General features: G+C 40.8%; 2 protein-coding genes and 1 long non-coding RNA gene across 4 annotated transcripts in view; 1 reads left to right on the forward strand and 2 right to left on the reverse strand.

The window, feature by feature from the left end:
* The window catches only part of LOC117211058, a 132040-nt gene that overhangs the window by 61480 nt on the left and 46424 nt on the right, over window positions 1-24136 (forward strand). The window lies entirely within an intron of this gene.
* The window catches only part of LOC117211056 (storkhead-box protein 2), a 112683-nt gene that overhangs the window by 58000 nt on the left and 30547 nt on the right, over window positions 1-24136 (reverse strand). The window lies entirely within an intron of this gene.
* On the reverse strand, window positions 6526-11540 carry LOC117211057. Its single transcript, XM_033454624.1, has 2 exons — window positions 10956-11540; window positions 6526-7283 (listed from the first exon to the last, which is right to left on the reverse strand). The coding sequence occupies exons 1-2, from the start codon at window positions 10967-10969 to the stop codon at window positions 6938-6940; spliced, it is 360 nt and encodes a 119-aa protein (XP_033310515.1). The 5' UTR covers window positions 10970-11540; the 3' UTR covers window positions 6526-6937.

Below are 24136 nucleotides of genomic sequence, written 5' to 3' on the forward strand. Positions count from 1 at the left end.
GCAAGCTGAAGGAATCTCATCCGCAAAAATCCACGTGGTCGCTAGGACTAGAGGTTGCAAAAAGGGGTGCTAAAGAGGGAAGAGCCGTTTCGGAGAAGAATTATGTGCGAAGGGGACATGATTGCATCAACGTGACGGCTCTGACGTGAAACACCGTCGGAAGAAATTGTTTTCTCGTGGATGCTTCCTTTTTGGAAATTTCATTATGAGCGAAATGTAGTAGAAGACGAAGAATTCTTTTTCTCGGCACATTTTCGTTTTCTATCGAAAATATTTCATATAAAAATGTGGCGTGATGTTTTTCCCGAATCTATCTTAACTCGAAGCACTGGAGAAATATAGGTTTGCACATTTTTATTTCGTAAATTAAATCGAGTTCGTCATAATTTTACTCGCCACTTTATAATCTTTTTAAGTTGGTTAGCCATCTAGAGATAAAGTTTATTATATTATTCTATTCTGAAACTTGTCTCTGCTTTATAGCAGAGTGGAAAAATCCGCTTCGCGATCTAGGTTCGATAATGATACACAGCGAAGAAAAATGGCTTTTGCAGCTATCACTGATAACAGCATGGATGAATATTATATCGCTGTACAGCGTGCCAAGATACACGCTCTAAAACGTCTAGATCTTTTTGGTAAAACAGAACGGTCGTAAATTTGGCACGGAAGCCTGGCAATTACGGCCGCATCGAATTGTGGGGCCCGGAAGGAATCAACGAAGTAATCTCGCGCCTTTGGCAACGCTCCAAGGCGCAGCCGATCCAGACAATTCCTCTAATATAGTGTTGCAGTTTGCGCTACCCTGAAGAAATTGCACCGACCATGAAATTCGTCCGCGAATATTTTTCTCTCTTTGGTCCCTTGTCCCCTGGGGTCAGACGAAATTCATTGGTCCTATAAACTTTTTGACGTCCCTTGCTGAAATATGGGAACAATGAGGGAAACGTTGACAGTCTTTGAATACTTTCTTCGCGTTGACAAATAACAACCAAGATATTTGATGTTTTAATATTTGCATATTTTCGTTAGTGGAAATATTTTCTAGCTTGTCATTCGATAGAGAGTAAAGTGAAATTAGACGTAAATTGGATTTTGTTAAATGTTATTATGAATCAGAAAATTAAATATTCTCAGGAGAAGTAATAGTCGTAAAGAGGAAATTGCGGAGATTTTATTGGTCGTTTTGTAAAGAATTACAGCTCCGTGAGACATCTTTTATATCTCATTACATATCAAATGGAGAATTTTCTGTAAAACGTGGAACGAGTCGAGGAACGTAGAGAGGATAGATCGGTGTTGTTAATGGAACAATAATGTAACTTTCTCAGTATTCAATTAGCAGACCGTTCATCATATTTTATTATCGTGCCGATCTTGAGAACAGGCGAAACTTCTCCTGCATTGCGGCGATTGAATACTAGAAATGTAGATATAAAATGGCGCATAGACACGCAATCCCTGCCAGGTAAAATTGTTCCGTTAATGCTTTTTGTTCGTATGGTCGCTTAATTTCCTTCGTTTCACCTTGTGCTAGTTTGCCTAGATCGTACTCGACTAAAAATCAGGAAAACGGAAAGGGAGAAAAAAAAGAGAACTTCCTCTGGCGTGACTCACCGACACATGCACTTTCTTGAATCGCGTAATACGTTCATGCTTTTTATGGATAAGGATAAGACAGGAAATAAAATCAACCATATTTACAAGGTAACGTTAAATAAGATATGTACGTTCGATAAAATCGCGATGAATTTATATACTAAGTCTGCGAGTGAAGGTCGCAATGACGCGGCAGAGAAAATTAATTTGTCTCGGAGTGATTCATCAATGAATCTTGGGAAGTATGACCGAGTAAATTTGTCTTATGAGACAAATTAACCGCGTCGGCGAAAGTTGATCGTGAACAGTTGTCATTCACAGCTTAAAAGGTATATAAATTATCATTCGGCTTCGAAAGTCCAACGAATCTCTAAAGACTAGTAGGTTTCTATTTCTGAAACAATCTTCTGAATAGAATATTTGCAGTTTTCGATTGAAGTTCGGTTTTAGTTTTGTAAAGTTTCGAATACTAAGATTCGATAACTGAAAGATTTCTAAATTTCTGACAATTCGAATATTTGAATATCTTCAAAGCATCTAAAAATATAAAAATTGGAATATTCCAATATTTGAAAATTTAAAAGTTTGGAAGTTTGCACGTTTGCACATTTAAATATGTAGAAACCTGAAAATTTGAAACGGTTAAGATTGTTCTGTCACCGGCAGTGTCACTGACTTCGTTTCACCTCGTGCCAATTTAAAGAACGGAAGACATCCGGTCTCGCTTCGCTCGGGGTAGACTTCCTGCAGTATGAGTCATCAGCGTGTCTTTGCATTGTGACGAATCTCATTAAGTCGCCGTCAGTCATGCCGGCTCTGTTGTTAACCGCTCGTCTCCCGAAACTGGCCATCCAGATATGTCGATAGATTGATTCCAAGATCGTGCAATGATCCTTTTCAGCTCGTACCAATTTCGTTCATTGACGCGCGTGTCAAGAGAAAGTCATTCGACAGACGCCTTATTTTTCATTCAAATCTGAACCGCTTTATTAACTCGTCCCTGAATTCGATCGAACACAAACTACAATGATTTTACAGCTTTCTGATTCGTTTGCAATATAAAAAAATACGACGTATATACAATTTTCAAAAATCGAAAAAAATATGTATCGATTGTATGGAAGTTACAAAGAATGAACCATATTCTAAGGGAAGGCAGATTCAACTATGATCGTCCTTTACATCGTCCTTTAACAACTTCATCGACATAATTTTTCATCGATCACCCTCACTTTCCCAAAGTTAGATAGAACAGGGGATAGAACCGTTCCAGCGGAGTCCCATTCTATACGCAGGACTTTGCTCACAATGGAGCCATTTAAATGCATTCCTTGCGTCAGTTATGTGTCTTTTCCAAAGGATGTCTCGTCTTATCAAAGAAACTGATTGCTTCATTCTGTGAAACGATTCCAACGGAATTTATCCAATATCTTTGCTTGTCGATATTCACGTGCCCCTTTCTTGTTTATTTCTTTTATTCTTTTCTATTTATATCTTGTTTATTTTATTTTTTTCTTCTTGAAAAACTAATTTCCAAAAAGCCACTTTCTTGTCGTCTGTTTTCCTCGTTCCACTCGTGCAACGTCTTCCCATCTGAACGAACATATTCCGCGATTCTTGACCTACAATGACGATCAAGATCTCGCAGGCTCTACATTCGAATATTGTGGGTGGATTGCTTCTAGTGTTCCATGGTAGAATGAAAAAGTAGGCCGCACGGTTCATCTTCCACAGTGAAGACTATCGTGGCTTGAGAAAGGCGAGGATTGATTGCCGGTCCGATAAGCCCGCTGTAATTTCTTTCTTACCTGTTACACGTTCAAAATTGAACACGATAATTACACCCTTAATTGCCAGCACATCAACGCAATCCTCTGTGTCTTTTTAATACGCACCTGTAACGCCACGACACGAAGCACAGTCACGGTGCTTTAGTAGTAGTTGTTCATAATTGCTGCTCAAGGTCGCGTAGAATATCTTGTACAAGCAGATCAATTTGAAATATTCGAAACTGACTATTGCTGGAAAGTGTTTGCCAGTGATTTCCAAATGGAAAATCTAAAACGTCGGTTGAGAAAGCTTAAAATAACAGTCGAGTTAAGACTGTTTTCCCAGGAGGCAGGCAAGAAGGCCGCGAGTTTATCATAGTCTCGTCGTTTCGTTTCACAATTAGTCGACGCTAGACGCGGATGAGCATGCCATTGCCCGTAAGAAAATCTGTTTAGCCTTGCACGGATCTGTATATGGACATATCGGCGCACACACGAGCGCGTACACACACCGGTGTTTATGAAAGATGAATAATAGCGCGAGCTATAGCAAGACTGAGAAGTTGAATCGTGCCTAGAGAGAATCGTGCTCAACTATAATACTTTTTAACTTGTCGATAAATACGTGGCCGTTCGCGTACATAAATATTTGTCAGGATTTCAGTGTTCCCCCTTCTCTGCTCATCGGCGAGAAGGTAGAATCGCCGAGAACGATGGCTACCACGGAATATTTGCACAGGTACCATTTTTACGAGCGAATAAATCACCCAGCGCGCTTTCGATCCGTTGTAACATCAATTTGCCACTCTGTCGTTATTCATCCATCTGTTGGTACGGTGTCGAATCGGGTATATACGTAGAATGCAGACGCGAGGCGAGTAGAAGAGGTTTGCATATATTAACCGTTGCCACGGACCTTTTGATGTAGCACCGGCTCTTCCAGCGAACGGAACGAGCTTCGTCGAGTGTCTAGAAAGCACATCGTCGGACCATTCCTCGTAAACCGTATAACGGGTAGGATCGAACGAGCATCGTCGCCCCTAATGATAGGCCAAATAAAGGCAGACGTCCCTAAAGAGAAATTAGGTAATTAAAAGCAAGTTGACGCGCCAGCAGATGCAGTCGCGCTGTAATTTTTACCGAAGGTTACTCCGCTCATTCCGCGAACACCATGACCAATCTGATTTACCACCGAACACGATTAAAAGCGAATGTCGATTATCGAAAATATGTATAAGAAAAGAGAAACTACTACTCGAGTGATCGAACGTCGAAGAATATTTTTAACGTTGGTCGATGGGATAGTTGTATCGGATAATCAAGTCGCTGACTTATCCATCATATGTGCCCAAATAAATTACTCATTCTCGTTTTTTTGAAATTCAGAATCTAGAGAAAGCGTAATCGTTCAGCTGCGGTAATCCTTTCCCTATTAAACTACCGAGAGTATAGAAAATTCTTAAAAATTAGGTACAGGGGTTCTTTCGTTGGAGATCCAACTTCTGTCAAGAAACAACGGGCTTTTGGACTTTGAATCGTAATGGATTTTCCATCGGTATTATCGATGCTACTGGTATATCATCGAAAGTACGATCTTAGCCTGAAGAACCACAAATATCTAATAAACATCGTGACGATCTAGAAGCTAAATTTCGTCGCAGCGTTTCACGCCCAGATTCCAACAGTTAAAACGATTGTTCGTACCTGTTCCGTTTCCCTTTCGATTATCCGCCATATAATTGAGCTTACCCTCCGTTTCTGGCTCCGTTGCTAAACTGAACGAGGCGTGTAATTTTCAAATTTACGATCCTTCGAAGTCATAGGAGGGATGAGTTCTACGAACAATGTTCCATCCCGAAAGAACGATCCCCGAGGGTTTGCTACGTATCTACGTTATTGATGGAAGAGATGCGCGTATTAAACGCGGCGCTTTCGTGATTTATTAAATCAAGCAGCACGATACAGCAAAGCGACGGTTTATGTTGCATTCAACGATTCAACGTGACTTCATTGTAAGCACCAGCAAGGGCAACAATGAAGTGGAAGTCTTGGTCGTTCTGTCTTTCGACTATAAGCACACACGGCGAAGAGGATGTATCCACCTACCGCTGAATCACGGAAAAGAGTTGCGGCTCGAGCAGCCTCGATACATGCAGATAACGAGCCAACTGTTGAACGCACGGTTTATATTCGTATCTACCATGGTGTAATTATATAACAGTGACCAGTGCGGTGTATAATTATGTTTGAGTTCACCCTGCAGCGATACTTGACAAATATACCAGATATACAACGTCGCGCGTCGGCCCGAAGAAACAGATGACGAACGATCGAAGGAACGCAAGAACAGAGAAACGAACAAAGGAGCAGAGAGAAAGATAAATCAAACGCGTGTAATAAAATATCGATGATATTTGTGAAACCGTGAAAGTAGCGGGATGATTTCTTCGTAGAAGAAGTCTACGAGATAGCGTGACTTTTTATTGTTTTAGATGAAATGAATCTTTTTTCTCGAGTCATGGGAAAGATTCCAGATCGGTGCAAAGACCTGCAAACAGAGGGTCATTGTAAGCAAGTTGTTATACTCTTTCTACTTCATTGTGAAGATTTCTTCGCGCTATGCAGGGGAAAAACGTATTATTAGATGTACAAAGGTAAACGCTGCTTATCAACCATGTTCTGTAATTGTGCGTAATTCGTGGAGACAAAACTTTATTCAGATCGACGATTTTCCAACAAAGAGGAGAATATCGCAAAAGCGTGCAGGACGTGTACTTGCTCTGTCTGTATATACGTACATATGTATAAAATCATAGTAACAGGCATTTTATAAGTTCTCCATAAGGATTAATAACAAGAAATATTCCTAGCACCCATAAAATTAGAAGCTTCGTCATTTCTGTCAAAATCGAGTCCAAACAATTTTGTGACCTGTTCGGTTAAAGCTAATTTTGACGCATGCATATCTTTACATACATATACATGACATATTTCACATATATTACTTTTCAAACTATATTTACGTGTTATTATATAAGCATAATAACAATTACATTTTTCGAACAAATTTTACCATCACATAGTTAAAATGCTTTTCATTCGGCACTTCGCTTTACCGCTATAAAATAAAAAAAGTATTCAACACAATTCGGAGTCATTTCGTATCGATACGCAAGCGTAAAAGATTCCTCAACAACGCAGACGAATAAATCGAGTGAACGTAAACAGACTTCTACAATCGGCTACATTTCCTCTTTCTCACGTATACCCGCGCACTCCACACGTTCGTAATTTATTAAATCGAGGAGAACGCTGGATCGCGTCTATCTGGCATTCATCGATTCCGGCGAGGCAACTGGATCGTGATCGTCGCGTTGTCCCGTCAACGGAGGTCGAAGACACGAAGTACGCGCGCTCCCTTTCGACGGGACGGCTCGCGGGAAAAGTTTTCGCCGCATGCGGTCTCCGCTCGGATGCACAAGCCGCGCGGACACATGCCGCGGCGCGGCTCGCAAACGTATACATAATGAATGGCGCGCGGTATTATTTTCTGCGGAGCGTGGATAAGGTTATGAATACGTAGCGCCGCGAGCACGTATAACTCTCGTGAGTACGTATCTATCCGGGACCACCCAGGTCCGCGCGTTAAATCCTTGCCAGCAGCTGCCCATTCGTCCATTACGCTCGTATACCATAGTGGCGGTCGGTGAGAGAAGGAGAAGAGGAGTCCCGGAGAACACACGCGGCTCAGCCGCCTCGTTCTCCGTTTCCTTATGGACAACCTCCGGTACTTCGATCTCCCAGTCTTCGATCCTACGCTCCGCTTCTCTTTCTTTACTCGCTGACAATGCGACGGGCAGGTGTACCATTCTATGGCAACGTTCCACGGTGGAATCTACGAGGTTGCTGTGTTTTCTGTTAAAGAGGTTTTATTTTGTTTTAATGGATATAGCGAAAGTTCAGAGCCTTATCTTGATGTTTTAGAGTTTTCGATTTGCGTGATTAGGTTGTCTAGTGGTTTGATCAGGATCTTTAGATTGGGATTGGTTCGTAGTTATAGAGTTTACGATTGTTTGAAGTTTCTTACTTTTTATCAATCTTAAAGGTGGAAAACGATAGACAAATTTTCTGACGAAGTTCTTCCTTTCTTACGTGAATACTATGTTCCTTTTGAGATACGATAGGTATCTTTTATCTTTGATACAAAGGATGTGAAAAATGCATCGTAGGAAGCGAATGGAAAAAATATTTCATAATTGCAAATGATATGATTTTCCGTTAGTATAAGATTAATAAAAGTCTAATTGCGTGTATTCGCAGAAGTGGTAATTAATTCGTATTAACTTCTAGATCCTCCTATTTTATTTCTTAACGGGCATTTGATGTATGTGAGATATCCGGATGGAATAAGCCAAACAACAAACTACGTGTTTCGCACTCGCGTATGAAAATAATTTTGCACCTATCGGCGTCGTTTAGCATCGCCGCGAGAGAATGTGTAGGAATTCCTATTTATTACGCGCCTCGTCACGGACTAATTTGCACCTGTCTGCGCTATCGGTGCGGTATTCACAGGAACTTTTCAATTAAATGCAGGTCTAAATTCTATTTCAATATCAACCTATTACAACAAAGCTACGTGATACGATGAAAATGTTTTGTATAATCTTTTATGTAATACACATTATACAGGCGAAAAATGCCTATCGTTAGCGTTTTTGTATCACCTTTATACTTTAGGTACCTTCCTCGTTTCATTTTAATTGCCTCGGCGATCTTTCGAATCGTTAGGTTGTATTTGCAGCGGAACACGTAGATACTAAAATTGCCAGTATCAAGCGTGTTTCCCGCGGACGCTGTAAATGTCCAGCATAATTTCGTTCTTGCGAAATTGCTTCTGATTGTCTGTTAAAATGATCGTCCTCGTACGTGAAATAGAGCACGGAGTTATCGTTACTCTTACTACATGCATTATGCATTTACTTTCATTTCATTTGTTGTTTTATTTATCCTTAACGCTTTTGCGCGCAACAGTGCCACCGCTGTTGGGTCCTTGTTAACGATATAGTATATCCACATGGGAAAGCTGACCAGCAGCCTATTAAAGCTCGTGAAGTCAATAATTATAAAACTCGAGTATTCCTGCCGGGATAAATTATCATTTAAATCGTCTATCGATTCCGCGGATACTTGATTTCCGCTTTTAACCGTATTTCAGTAGACGGCCAACGAGCGTCTCGTATCAAGATTTATGTACACATGGCCACGATATGCTAACGGAAAGCCTCAAATTGTCCGTAATTTGCACGGTCTCGCCAACGATTAGCGCAAATCATTCGTTCGAACGTGTTCGCACTGCTTCGCTAATGAGTTGAGTTAATTTCGCGATTTTTACGCGACGATCATGCAATACGTTTTGGAAAACGGTGGAACAATTAAGATTAATGGATTATTACGTTATTTTCTTTCGTATTAGAATGCAAGGAATTTTGGATTTTTAACCCTTTTGCGAATCCTTGTATCTCAGTTTTGTTCATACTGTAGCAAATAAGAAAGATTTGTTATGTTTTAAGGAAATATGTAACACGAAATTTGGAACGGAGGAGCATTTGTAGCAAGTTTGCGAGTTTTGAAGATATTTTTTTAGCGTTAGAAACATACAATTAGGTCGAAAATAAGTATATGCTTATAAGGTAAAAGCTAATAAGACTAATTCTATATGTAAACGTTTTGGTTTATTAAGTTACTAAGTAGCGTAAAGGTGACTTTGATACTCACCTGAAATGACAGTATATATATTATGTAATTCTTATGAGTACAAAAAAAGCGTTTGAAATGTGCGTTTCATGTAATCGAATATGTGATTAGAATATCGCTAGACTATCTAGCTTGTTATGAAACTCACTTGCAACAGGAGTATAAAAAGCTGTCAGTAAAAAGTCGATACCAATTACTGTCTTTATCAATTTAACTATTTTGCACCTTATGCAATATCCACCTTATGAAGTAATGAAGATGATATAGCCGCACATTTTTAACAGTGTACTCTTGATTTTTGATTTACACTACCACTATGACTTTTCAGATGTTACTCATACTATCCACATCATGCTCCATTATCCAATATCGCACAAATATCACAGTATGTATTTGAAATTCATTATCTTTCTATCCATATAATTGGCGTCTATTTCACGCGCCAAGTATAATTCTGCTGCCCCCTTTGGCTCACTTTCGACCAGATTGTATTTTTTCATTCTTAGAAAATTTCTTCAAAGAATTACCGATATTCATGATCTCTCTCGTGTCTCAAAGATTTTCTTAAAACATTAAGAAACTTTTTCTCGGTCGAGACGATAGTAAAACAAGATTGAGACGTAACAGAATTCGAGGCATATTTCGTAGAGAAACATTGTCCATGATAAATCCAGAGAACTTTCCAAGGATCGCTCGAGACGATTTCCATAGAGTCATTCGCGTGAAATCTGTTGGGCGTCGTGTGAAAAAATAAAAGATGGGAAAAATACAGAAAAGCAACTAGCGAGCAGGGTCACGAGGGATAACCGAGGCTTCGTATCTCCATAATGACAAGCAACGGTAAAACGGCGGATGACGAGGATGACGCCGTGAGGAGCTGATGCATTCTCAACTAAAGGATGTCAATTGCGTCGAGGCCGTTAGCGCATGGGTCACCGCGAGGATAATGCGGCTCAAACAGTATAAATTGCACCGTACATGAACATTATTGAAATAACGATAGAGGGAAAGGTTCGGTTGGCCTGGGACGAGCTTGACCATCCCAGCGAATCTCAGTTTTATTTGTCAAAAAACGATCGTATCTACGCAGACGTGTTATTATCCCTGGTTGCTCAAATATTTATTAAAAATGTAAACAATAAAATTATTATTATCTCCGGTAAAAATATCGCAGACCAAAGTTCAAAGTTTAATATTAGTAGCTATCTCATTGTAAATGGATGTACAGAGGGTATGTCAAGTATGTTGTTTTAAATGGTATCATACATCTTTTTTACTATAGTACAATGTTTGATGTCACTCATTATTATTTATAAAGAAAGTATTATTCTATTTACATCAAGGAGCTATTACTTTAGGAGATATTTTAATTTCAATATCGCGCTATTATTGCTGATTCAACCAAACACAGTTGTTGTGATCTGAGATGTTTGATGAAGATCGTGAAAAATTAGTATTCATAAGTCACGTGGTTAACGCATAAGAATATGCATGAAGCTTTAACGAAGATAAAGGTGGAAATATAAATTATCTGATGTACGTATAAATAGTAGCACAGTAATCAATAAACACTCACAATTCTACCGCTTAATTCTTTCAAAAGAGTGAAAAATGGAAATTTAGAGCGAGCCTAATTCAATAACCAGTAGCTATAATAATAGGTTCGCACTGTGAAAATTACGAAGATCGCGTTTAGCAGGATGAATTCGGTTGTTAATGGCGTCGACTTATGGAACTGGGTCTCGATCAGCGATAGGCAAACGTAGCGGTACTGCCGTGGCGTATTATAAATTGCCGTTAATACACGCTACGATGTTAAGCACTAATTACCTGGGTACCACCATGAAATTAGCTCCTATCGATACTGTGTACGCGAAAGAGTTTTCTACAAAACTAAACTTTCCGTGATTGTCTCAGGCAAAGAACACGACGTCGTCAACGTTACGAAGCGAGGCAATTTCGAAATTCAGTTACGTGTACGAGACGCGAGATCGAGGATCGTGTATGGAGAGGAAAGGAACGATTAGAAAACGAAGGAATTCGCGCGGGTCGCGTGTCGTTAGCGAGGTAAATGGTGCGCGAAGGAAACTCGGACTCTCGACGATGCCGTTCCAACGAGGCGGTTTTATATGGCCGCTTCCAGGGTAGAAAATGTCATCGTGCCGGAGATCAGGTTCTACGAGTCGCTAACGAACAAACGTAAATCGAGGAATATGAAGCAGTCGCCTCTCGGTATCCAGGCAAAGGATGTCAACTGCAGTCGAGTGTGACTACCGGTTGTCAGGAGAGTAACACTAGCCAGCAGGATAAATTGCATCGGACATAACGAGTTGAACGAGTGATTCTTGACGACGATGGTGCAACGTACACTGGGCTCCATAACTTCGACTTCGAATTATTTTAATAATTTTCCGTCAGAATATTTCGATTTCAGATTTTTATGATTCTCGCCTGTTATCGTCTCAACTAGCTTCTATTTGATATCAAAAATTCAGTCGTCCTTTGCATACGTTTAGATTGGGTTGATATATAGTGACATATATAGTGAGATACACATTATTAAGACATATGTATACTATTGACCTAAACAGTTTTTGAATCATCGATCATTAAAGATGATATGGCAAAGGCTTCCTGACTAACTAGTCAGCAGGGTAATTAGAGAAGAAAATGTATAAAAGATACACCACAGGAAGCAGAAACATCTTTCGCTCTTGAATCATTAGTTGCTCTGTGATTTTACCGCGTGTATCAGTAGTTGTATTATCCTATGTAGCAATGAATTGTACATTTAGGAAGATTAGTATTTTCTTATGTTTACTAGAAGTTGGCATCGTGTATATTTGCTCGCGGTACATAACATCGAGCCTCACTATACCGCCTTCTAATGGTCGACAACAACATATGGGTCATTTGTATGAAGTTGAATTATCAATCAATTATCGGATTGCAGTCAAGGGAATTGTCCTACTAAAGAGATGAATTATGTAATAAGCTGTCTAAAGGATACACTATCGGATTAAGTAAAAAATGGATATACCACAACCACACCATCCATCAACCATCCATCACTTTACCAAAATACAAATTACGCCTGCAGGGACGTCAGCCTCCAGGGAACAGTCTTGTGAAAATACTCCGGTCTCGAAACAATTACAAACTTTTCATGCACTTTAACACGACGCGTTAGTAAATATCGAAGACAGATAGGAGAATGGCTGTGGTAGAAATCTCGAATGACACGGACAGATTAGTCGCGACGCCCGCAGACAAATTAAACCTCGGATGAAAGTGTATCCAATGGAAACTCGATTGCACGAAAGTGTCTCCAGGATGGAAATTTACAAGCGTCGTAAAAACAGTTAACATCCTGGACAATGACGGTGACTTAATGATTTTTCCCGCGAGGCTTCCAGGAAACCGGTAGTTTGAACGCGGAAACGAGAGATTCTTTAAAAGTATGATTAAAAGAATCGTTAGCTGATTATCGTACACACGGCGAAATAATAAGTGTCACGTGGTTGTGGGGGAATAAGAAAGCTCGGCGCGTCGAGGTCAGAGTTCATCAACGGGAAATTTTTTAAAACGTCGAAGGATCGTGAACGAACACCGATCCGCGTGGCATTATTAATTGCGGGAGCGCGGATGGAGCGCGTGCACGAAGATCATTACGCGGCGGCATCATCCACAACCATGCGTTTCCTCCTCAGTTTACTTCGCTAGGCGATTAATCGACGATCTGCGCAGCCACCGGGGCTAATTATAGTCGCGTGGATCATTATCGATGTGTCGTACCCGTCATGGTCCTATGACTATGACATGCCATCGCTTGGAAACGGGAGTCAGCCATTTTCACTTTCCACCGACCCCGGGAACTTGTCCAGAAACTGACGTGTATACGTACAAACGTGATTTAGAGATCGTGTAGGAGAATGATCAATGGGTTCGATTACCATCAGAGAATCGTGTGCCAAGTAATTACTCGATGGCTGTTCGGTTTCGCGATACCGTTTTGCCTTTCGAAAAATATACGATGTTCCAGAACGCGGATTAAGATGGATACGAATCGACGAACCGTTAAAAGGCTGTGCAAACACGAGACGATAGCGCGTTACAAGGAATACTTGACACCGTGACACCATGATTTTCCTCGTATCGTAGTTGCGTAAATTAGATCACGTGTTTGACGTTATCGAAGAGGAAAATGAACATGCAGATCGTAATTATACGATAAATATTCGTGACAAGGCTTCGTTCGCAGAGATATACAGGTTTAATTGTCGTTAACCATCTGAACCCTGTAGAAAAAACGACGGAACACTTGCGTAGATACGTATCTGCTATTGACGTCATGTGGTTGAAAAAATATGCAGGTCGGCGTCGACAGGTTCGTCTATAAACGACCGTACCGTGGAAAATGCGTTGAATCGTGAAGATCGAGCGGAGGCGTAAAAGATATTCTACCAATGAAAAATTGATAGTTGGATGAATAGAGGACGTATCGAGATCGCTAATGTCTCTCTCGGGTGAAATTTACATAAGAATCTACTTTAAACACGAGCAGGTTTCACCGATAGATCTGTTACGGTATATGGTTCAATTTACGACTCGACGCATCCGCGGAAGTTGATCCGAACTGCGAGGTATGCAAATAACTTGTCTAGAGATAATTATTGCCTGAAAGCAGCACGACCTCGTTGGTTTCTCGAAATTTGATTTCACTACCACTTGGGGATCCATTAAGAGACCCATTCTCGATGCGCACACCACGATATGCTTCTGTTTTCCTTTCTCAACTCCATTTCACGAGTTTAGAACGCATCCAGTCTTGTTTAACTATACTTGCACGACCGATCGATCTTAATCCTAAAACACTGAACTGCTCCATCATTCATAGCACAGAATATGCTTGTCTTTCATTATATAACCCATCTCGCCACTTTATCTTCTACATTCACGCACTAGAAGAGGCATGTAACATTTGCAGAGGCATTCGTAGAAGCGAATTATCATTCCTGATGTCAGGTTGTCGCAGTACGAAGGTGGGGAACACGAGCTAAAGTCTTGAAAGCGGGATTTTTTCGCGGCGACCTGCTACGTACGAGAGGAAAGTGACGGCTGTAGGAGGAAAACAATCTGGCTGCTGGCCGCGTGTGTTCTCCAGGCTGTAAAGGGAACAGCGAGACGAGTTCCTCTCCACGGTCCACGATCATTAATATCCTGCGGTTCGCGAATAGGTGCGCGCTCGTTAAATCATTTACTTGATTATCGTAACCGGACTCGAGATACATTTGCTCGGTCGATTCGCAATTCATTCGACGTTTCCATACCGCTTCTAGACCTGCCTCTCTCGGATCATATTTTATTACCACAATTTTCCCTTGACTCTTTACCGTGGATTCGTATCTCAACATTAGTTTATTCTCTGCTTGTTAGCATATTGGAAGTCTGTAAGTAGTTGTTAGTAGTTTCGGCTGTCCGTAGATGATCATCGCTGTAGATGTAGATATAGAGACGTAGAAGTACGAGGAAGATTAATTTAACTCTTACGTTTCGTAGAATCTGTAGGTAATGTACCTACACAAACGTATAGATCTGAGAAAGATAGATTTAAAATCTTGCGGAATGTTTATATTTCGCAACGGACGCAAATGCGAATACGGTAAATACCGAGCAAGATTTATGTCGACTCTTTTGGCATTTTTACATCTCGCAAGGTTTATAAATGAAAACATGGGCCCGTAAAGGAGGATTTGCTTAAGATATTTTAACGCTTTTACATTTTGCAAGATATTCGACGTTACGGTGCTTGTATATTTCCTTCGAATACTAGTCACGAAATTATGCGACCACCGCCAACGAAGATAATTAATCGCGTGGATGGATTGCCGGTTGAAATTAGTAGCCGTAATTACTAAATTTATCCTTCATCGAGAAAATCGAGGCCTATCGACCGCACACATTCGTGCACACACAGCATTGTTTCCTCAGGATCGTAATAACGTCACGTAAGAGCGAAGGCAGAAAGGTATTTTCTTCTCTGTGCGGATACTTTTCACGGAAGAAAGTGTTCGTGGGAGGGAAACGGGCCGGGTGTACCCGCACCAACTATCCTCGCGATACCACAAAACGAACAACGGGTCTTTGTTATACACGTCGGCTCGCGATCATTAATATCACTACCTTCCGAACCAGGTAGTGCTTATGCATCGACTAGACCAATTACCGTTAGTTGTTCGCTGCCGCTGGAAAATGATTTATCGTGGATTGTCCTCGCGTACGAAATTTATAGAGCGAGTCTCTCTCTCTCTTCGCGAGCCCGCAGAAAATAATCGGACCTCGATCGAAGCGCGTGCTCCGCGTTCGTTATTAAACACGTAGTCAATTGCCAACGTGGTTCTGGACTATCGGCACTCGCTACGATCGTGTGTTCGCCTAGTCGCGTATCGTCAAGAGCGTATGAATCGCAATTACGAAGCGAAAGAGAAGAATTTGAAGTTTTCCGGTATTACGAAGATCGGAGTTACCTTATTATATTATACTTCTTATATTTACCAATGGAAATTTATTTTAATATTCTTGTTACCAAAGATTTTGGTACTGAATATTCTTTATTATTGTACTTATTGTTATTATTAAAGTTGTTATTATATAGTTTTTATGATCTCAAAAAATGGAGTACCTTTTATAAGATAGTGATAGATCAGTAAATATAAAAATATTCTACTGTTACGTATTTTTTAAAGACCAGTCATTTCGACTGGCTTTAGTAGAGATAGCTACGTCTCAAATGCCGGTAGTTCTAGTGTTAAAACACAAAATAAATTCGACATTGTAGTTTCGTACAAGAAAATAGGAGCAAGAATATTGAGAAATTGAAAGGGTGTCTCGGTGATAGACGGTAGATGTAGTAGAGTAGCGGTGTCGTTTAACTGTTTCCTGTATGCCTGCCGAGAACTACCTGCTCGATGTTGCTACAAATATATTTAAAACTGTCGAAACCCCTAATATCTTTTCAATGTTGAATCTTGATAAAAATCGATTTCGAAAATATCGTGAAACGAGTCCGTCGTTGGTAGCGACGCTCGATCGAGTCCAAGTGTTTTCGTCACGGCGCGATAGCAATTCTCGGCCGTAGAGAATTTACTGTTTAAAATTCTGCGAGAAAGCGATACGTGTTCCATGGTACGGCAAGTGAGACGAATCGGTGTAGCTTGAGGGGAAAAAGTTGCTTTACGAAACGTAACACCGGCTGAACGTAAATTGACCTGTAATTACATTACCAATACGGTCAATAGGAAGGAATAGGACGTTAGTTAAACGCGTTGAACGATCTAGTTCTAACATCCGATGGACGCTGGCATAAATTCTATTTAAAGCATTCCCATTGTTCGTTTATCGTTCGTTTGGTCTTACTACTTCGTCTTCTTGATTAGAGATTCGATTTCCGAGACGGTTATATCGAGTTAGCGTCAGAATATCGTTCCATAGGACTCAAAGTAACGAACGAACTCGCCGGAGACCTTGATAGACACGGAACACGCAAGTTTCTCGGTTAAAATCACTCTTGCTTTTTGGTTTTTTCTTTCCGTTCGTTCTTTACACGCGCAAGGACAGACAAGAAGCCTTTCTCCGGCGGTTGAACCGGTCTCTTTCACTCACTGGACAAAGACCAGCGTCCGGATGACTCGCTGAATTATTTTTTTATATACCCTTCTCTTACCTTCAACCCGTCTTCGTTAACCTTTCATGTGCTGAATTATACTATTCTTATATGTTATTGCTATTTTAAATACTTCAACACCGTTCTAATAATATACATATACGTTAAGCATGGTAACTGTACAACTTTTTTGCATTTACTAGAGCATAAATGCATATATAGAACTCTATGCAAGTCATATCTTTACACATCATCAATTATACACCATATATACGTTATATATTATCATACTTGGTTCAGGACAGCATCTTAATAAAAGAAATAACACCGTGAGAACATAGAGGGATTAGACGATGGTTCTAAATTTTTTACCAAATGCGTTTCTGAATTTGATGTTATATTTTAGGATTCTAAGCATACTTGATTCATAATTGAACATAAAATTTTAATGGAAAGGTACTTTCAAGACGTTGAAGAAGCGAAAAAATATAGCTGAAGGATCGAAGGACTGCGCCTTTCATAAGAAGACGATAATGATGTCATAAGAAGAAAAAAAAATGACGTGGATAAAATTTTATGATCCATTCCGTAGAGATTGGTGATGTTTCTCTAAAATATCGGCTATCTTCCTGGATGATATAATGTGATTGCATTTTCGAGCGATGGTATTGGTTGACCGCATTCCACGCTTACGTCGGCTGCCTCGTTTAAATATTTCGATTTAGGAGAAACGGGCTCGTAAAGGTCAATCGTTCGAGACAGCGGATTTCAACAAGAAAAGCAACGGAACAACGAACTGGAAATTTTCGGACGTGAGAAACGAACGCGAACACCGTGAACGATAACCGTGAATCGGCTTTAGACAACACAGTCGGTTTCGGCCATTAGTCAGTATGATCGATGTCCCGCATGACGTTTGTCACGCTTGTCCCGTAAAAGTTGAACAGTTAGAAAAGGAGAGAATTTTATCTGTGACTTACAAAGTGTCTGAATACGAGTTATGTTCGGTACTGTAACTCGAACGCTCCATCTGCGGGCTTTCCCTAAGGTCAACACTTTTCGAACGAGGGTGCGAGTAATATAAGTTGGACTTTGAAGAATTGTTTCTTCAACGCGTGCTACAAAGTTTGCGAGCTGAAATAACATAGGATCCACTAAGGAAGAGAAAGCTTTACCAAATGTTTGTTCGAGAAGAAAATATTTCATACTCGACTAACAGCAATAATCTTCTACCAGACTAAACGTGTTTTACATTTCCAATTGTATTGCAGTTTCGTGAATGTTAGAGTTATTTACTCTTTGGTTTAAATGCCTTAGTTTCATTCAACATCAGCGATATAGCGACGAGCCTTCTGTGTAAGTTGACCAAAGCTACGAATCGTTCATTTTCAGCAATCTGATACTTGTAATGTTGATTATTACGGGACGATCGCTCTCAACGTTGGTCTCTGTAGCGATCGATCACGATAGAGGGATGACAGAGACACGATCGCAGGTTGTTTTCACCGGATCTTTTCTCCTGATCCCTGGTACACATAGCCTGTTCCCAGCTAATCTTTGTCGTTCTTCGTCGTTTAGTTGGCCAGTCTTCTTGCCAGTTCCCTGTCTGTGCGTGTACACGCTGCTGGCACGGTTATAAGGTTACAGGAGAGGCCAACCACACGTCAGACGAGAGTCAACTAGTAGAAATCTCGCCGACGAATATTACACGGCGGGCGTTAATCGCTCCAAGTCCACGGTATTTATTTTGCTTTCCTACCGTTTGTTTTTCATCGGTCTCTTCGACGTGGATGTTTCTTTCATTCTCAAATTAATCCTTCAAAACCGAGCACGATTTCGTCGTTGGAATATTTTTGCACGCACGGTGCTGACGTTCCTCTACAATTATTATTCATCCATAATAATAACAATTTATTTTACAATGTTCAGTATAGGCATATATCATACGATACAATTCCACAAGTTGCAAACAAAATCGCTAATATGATTAGTGCACTGTAAAGCGTATATAGCAATATCATTATCGTTTATTACAAATTAATCAAGTAAATGCAAATATAATAGCCGAAGAATCAAACTTGTTTCGATGTAACTCCAAAGTGTTTTCTCATCCAGCGACACGGATCGATTCGTTCGTCGGTCGAAACAGTCGGCTGCTTGTCAAATGTTTACAAATCCGACATATCCATTCGGCGAATCCACCCACGTCAAATCAAACGAGCATACAGACGCGGTATTATATAAATATTTCTTCTTGAAGTCGTGACGATACTTTTCGCTGCCGCCAGGGAAATCTCCTCTGTCCGAGCGCAGAGTCTCCGGGGCAGAAAACGGGACAAAAAGCACGGTCAGTGTTCACCAATGATCCGATCCTTGGTCCTGAATAGCCTTAGCCATTCAATTATGTAGAGGCGCTGTTTAGCGCAGCCGTTCAAAGAAAAGATAACGAGCTCTCTTTTCCCTCGGCTTCTGCCGGCCAGTTATAGGCGCCGCCGACTCCAGAATGCGCCGCTTCACGGATTTTTCGCTGTGAAACGGCTTTTTGTCCGACAGCTTCGTACTCTCTCTCTCTCTCTCTCTGTATCCATTCGTCTACGCGGCTCGTCTCTAAGCGGGTGGAACGGTTGAATTGTCCTTTAGGGGATCGATAATCGTTTTACGCGGCAATCGTGCGCGTTTTTGTTGCACGACGCTTCCGAATAGACGCCCGCGAGAGAAAGCTCTCGAGGATCGAAGCACGACGACGCATGTCGCTTCTGGGAATTTGACTTGTACGGAATATTCGGAACAAGTAGGTTGACTCTCGAAGGATCGCAGAGATACTGTGGCATATAAACAGGGAAAGTCCTTATACCGAATACGACTTAATTTAAGTCGTAATTATTGCTCGAAACGAAGATTGAAAAGCTGTTTTATGTTTATGGTGCTTACAAGAGATTTATTTTTAAATTGAGTTTATATTTCCTTATTTATACATTCGACGTTGCAGTTTACAAGAAGAACGCGAGATCTTTGCATCGTTCATTAATTGAGATTTTGCCTATTGATAGACTTCGCCATTCTGCTTACAGGAATTTTTCCAATGTAGCTATGAATCTTTTGTATCATTTAAATACTATCTGCCAAATATGTAAAAAATTTGTTTCTTCATTTTTACATTTTTCATAGTCGACGTTGTATATACGCCATATTGTACTTTGACAAATTAGTAACTGACTGAAGGATAAATCTACCTTCGCTGAAATTGATGTTTTAATCTAGTACATTATCAGCACTTATTTATCAACCTTAATAAATAATTATTACGAGTCTTCTTCGCGTACGAGCAAGGGGCGACTTTTCTCACGAAGTAAATTTTGTCGACAAGAGTTTCCGGCAGGCAAATCTCGAGACGAAGGCGGCTTCTCATGGAACACAGCTTGAAATAAAACACACGGAAACAAGGATCGGCTTGTGTTCGATGATCTTAGGGCCAGCGAATGTCGAGGGGGAATGGGAAGAGGAAGGTGGCGATGCCAGGCCGAAAGAGGAATTCCGGAGGAAGATGTACGCGTTTGCGATACCACGACGGATTTCGCTGGAGGGTTCGGGTGTGGTCGATCGTTGGATAATGCTCGCGCGGAGACGAAAGAGGAGATACGAGAGGGAAGCTCGGTTCTTCTCGAGATCGATGCCCAAAGGCGAGACGAGTTCACCTTCTGTGCCCAGCTGCGATAGCCTTGCATCAAGTGCCAGATATCTCGGTATAAATTTCTTTCGCGGCATTCTTTCCCTGTCTTTTTTCCCTTTCTCTGACTTGGTAAAAGTCGCAGGATGCTAGAGATTCCTTTTCGCTGGTCGAACGATCGAGCACGGTATTTCTGTTATACGATGTTTTTCGTGATTATGGTGAACATCGACAGGCCGCACAAGAAGAATACCAACGACAGGGATTATGGTCCAGTTACCACAAACACGAGTCGCATTTACCACGAAGACTCGTTGTAAGAAGTAGTCGAACGCCACGGGTCTTTGAGAAAATCTGTTGAAAAAATGCAAAGCGGTATCGGTCGTGCCCTTTTCCTGTTTGCCGTACCATTTTTTCAGGTCTGTTGAGAAGATTTATCGGGCATTCCGATAGTTGCTTCAGCTGGTATAATCATAGAGGGATGCACATCTTGGGAGAATTTACACGACACGTATACAATGAGCGTAAGCTTTGACGAAGAATACAATAGAATGGTTAATAAAAGTGACAATTAGATGTATTTCGAACTTGACGTACTCTCTACAGTTTGATCCATATCGCCTTCGTAACGCTATTAAAACAATCCTTAAAAGAGTTCAAACAAATGAACGTTCCACGTGTTTTTTCTTCGCCGCGCTTATTGTCGGAAGAATAATAATAAGCCCGACTATATAATAGAAGACCATAACTGTCAGACAATACATCATAAACCAAGCAATTGTGTTTTCTTATCACGAACCAGAGAAAGTAATTAACAGTCGCAACGAGGCACCTTTTTCCATCAACGACTTCTTTCGTTGGAAGTTCGTTTTCCATGCGGATTCTATGCACGAGTCAACGTCGGAACGTTAAACAGAGACGTGGCAATGTAATAGGCCAGCTACCGTTATCCCTTTATTTCAATGCCTTGCCTGGTAACGTTCCGTTTCGTAGCTCGCGATCTTCCTACGGGCTCGCGTGATGGCTTGTGTGTACGCGGAGCTCGCAGGAAAGCATCTTCCTCGTTCGTCTTTTTTGCTCAACTTCTCACGACTATTAGATATCCTATGATCAGCCGCATCCAAGCCCGGCGGTGGTGTAATATCCACGCACGCGTATCCACCTTCGGGATTCTCTTCCAAGCGGCGCGTCTTTCCGACCAGCTCTTCCCGGAAGAACATTTCTTCTTCTCTGGCGACTATCCTTGAACCACTAGCAAGACAAGTTTCAATTTATAGACTCTGGTTAGTTCCTGTTAACCGATGATTGGTTTCCCTCGATTTACGGTAATAACGATCGCGACGATGATTGGAAGTACTTTTTTATTTGAATTCGGCGCATAAATTGAAAAGTAGAATCGAAAACTAGAATATTATTTAATCGATAGATAATAATGTCTTGGAACGAATAACAGAGAACAGCGATGAAGATATATCGCAAATATACTGCAAAATAACCTCTTCATGGAGATTGAAATTATCCTAATGAAAGGATGAAAAGGTATCGCGAGCAAGACAAAAGTAGTACGAGTAAACAATTGATTCAACTCGCGATCGATCGATTTGTACATGAGGATAAAATCGATATGGATGCGAGGGTAATCTGGAAGGCTCAACCGAGGTCGAACGCCTTGATCTCGATAGCGTGAATCCGTTGGTTCGGCCGTCCGTAACAATGACTAATTAAATAACAATTAAAGCGGCCGACGTCGAACGAACAATGCCGTCTTTATCCCGAGGATTAGGGTCGTTATCGAGAAAGCAGGAAGCTGTTGGCTGCGAATTGAATTCGTGAAAGTTTTTGCACGCCACCGCCGCGTCTCGTCTTCTTAAGTGTTTAAACCAATCGAGGGGAATGAAAGATCGATATCAGTGAAATAAAAGAAACAGAGAGAAGAAATATCGTGAGAAGATATAGGTGGAAAGTTGGTTGGAAAATTTGTTTCTGGTGAGAACGAGAGAATCTCCGTTTGTTTCGTGAGAAACGTTCGATGATTAAACAAAATACGAGCGTAAGAACAGGTAAAAGCGATGAACATATATCGCGCGAAGAGAAAACACGTGCGTCGAGCTGTCGAGCGCATCGTTCAGACAGTCACCTCTTAGTGTCAATCATTGTGCTACTCACGGGCACCGCAGTCAAAGAAGCTCCCAACAGCTTTTTACGTCGTAACATCAAAGCCACGTGTTTCCGAGACGATGCGTTTTAAAAGCAGCGCACAAGTATATCCGGATGTTTCATGCCGGCGTCGAACATTTATGCCATATAAGCCGATCAAGGAAAGCCTTGTAGTAGAAGGAATCCTTCTAAGGTGGAGCAAAGGGAAGGATACTTGGAAACTATTCGATCCTCCCTTGGGATGCGATGCGTTTAGTCTCGGTTGAAATTTAGTGTTACGACGTTAAGTGTTAGGACAATTGAACATCGAGTCAACTCTCCTATTATTCGCGTAAATTATGATCGCATATCTTTTCAACGAATCTAATGATACATTTAATCGCATGTTCTAAAATGCGTATAGAAAAAATAAATAAGACAAAAAATTATTGTTTTCAATAAAGTTCAATACAAGAAAGTTACATTAATCTGTAAAGATAATTGCGATCAGGTCATATAGACTTGAGCACGGTAGAAAAAATATTAGTCGACGAAAATTTTGATCGTTGGACATTTGTTCAGATCGTCCATAGAAATTTACTTTAACCCTGGAAAATTATAGCGAAGTATTGTATTCTTCATTATTTCTAAGAGACGGCAGGCCTCTGTTATTAATAGTTCCTGATAGCGTCTTAACACGGTAAGACTAAACTTAACTTTTACTTAATTTCATAATTGAGATATCCAAGATATTCAGTCCCTGATTATACCGTTAACAGGATTATGTTATGACAAGAAATTATAATTAGACCTCAGGTGGATAGATCTATCCACAGAGTAACGAATAATTCTATTCTTCGTAGAATTTTTGAGACAATAGCTTCAGAAATAAATCTCCAGCGGTGTAAAGAACGGTCTCACCTTCCATAGAATCACTGATAATGGTCTGTCACAAACCGTCGGATTACTCGAACAAAAGAGCGGTCGCGTGACCTGAACTTCATTCACAGCCTTCTGCCATTAATACCCAAAGGGCACGCTTAAATTTCTCGGACGAAATTCAGTGAAAAGCGACACTGCAAGCGCGGCGCAACCGGGGATATTTCCTTTAACATCAGACCACATTGTCCGAGGCCGGGCTGCATTGTTCTCGACAATGTCGTGGCAGGTAGTCTTCGAGGTTCGTTTCCGCGGCGAGACGTATACTTTCTATCCGTCTCGGTGGACACGCGACCGTGTAACATGCTGGTGTGTCCAGCTGCCGGACGACGCGTGCCTAAATGCAGGAAGGAAAGTACCAGTCGAGCAAAAGGCAAACCTTCTCTCCTAGCGAGCCGCTCAATTGGAAATTAACTTACAATCAAACCTTTCTACGTTGCGTTACGTGTTTAATAGTATCCTCCGAATAGTATTTTCTACAATTTAGGTATTTAAGTAAGTATCTTTTGTTTTAGTTGAGAAATGCGGAAATATCTCGGATATCAGAGATATGCGGAAATTGACATTACGTGAGTTGTTTCGTATGGCGTAAATCGTATATGAATT

The sequence above is a fragment of the Bombus bifarius genome, unplaced genomic scaffold, assembly GCF_011952205.1.
Source record: "Bombus bifarius isolate JDL3187 unplaced genomic scaffold, Bbif_JDL3187 scf7180000008216, whole genome shotgun sequence".
NCBI lineage: Eukaryota > Metazoa > Arthropoda > Insecta > Hymenoptera > Apidae > Bombus > Bombus bifarius.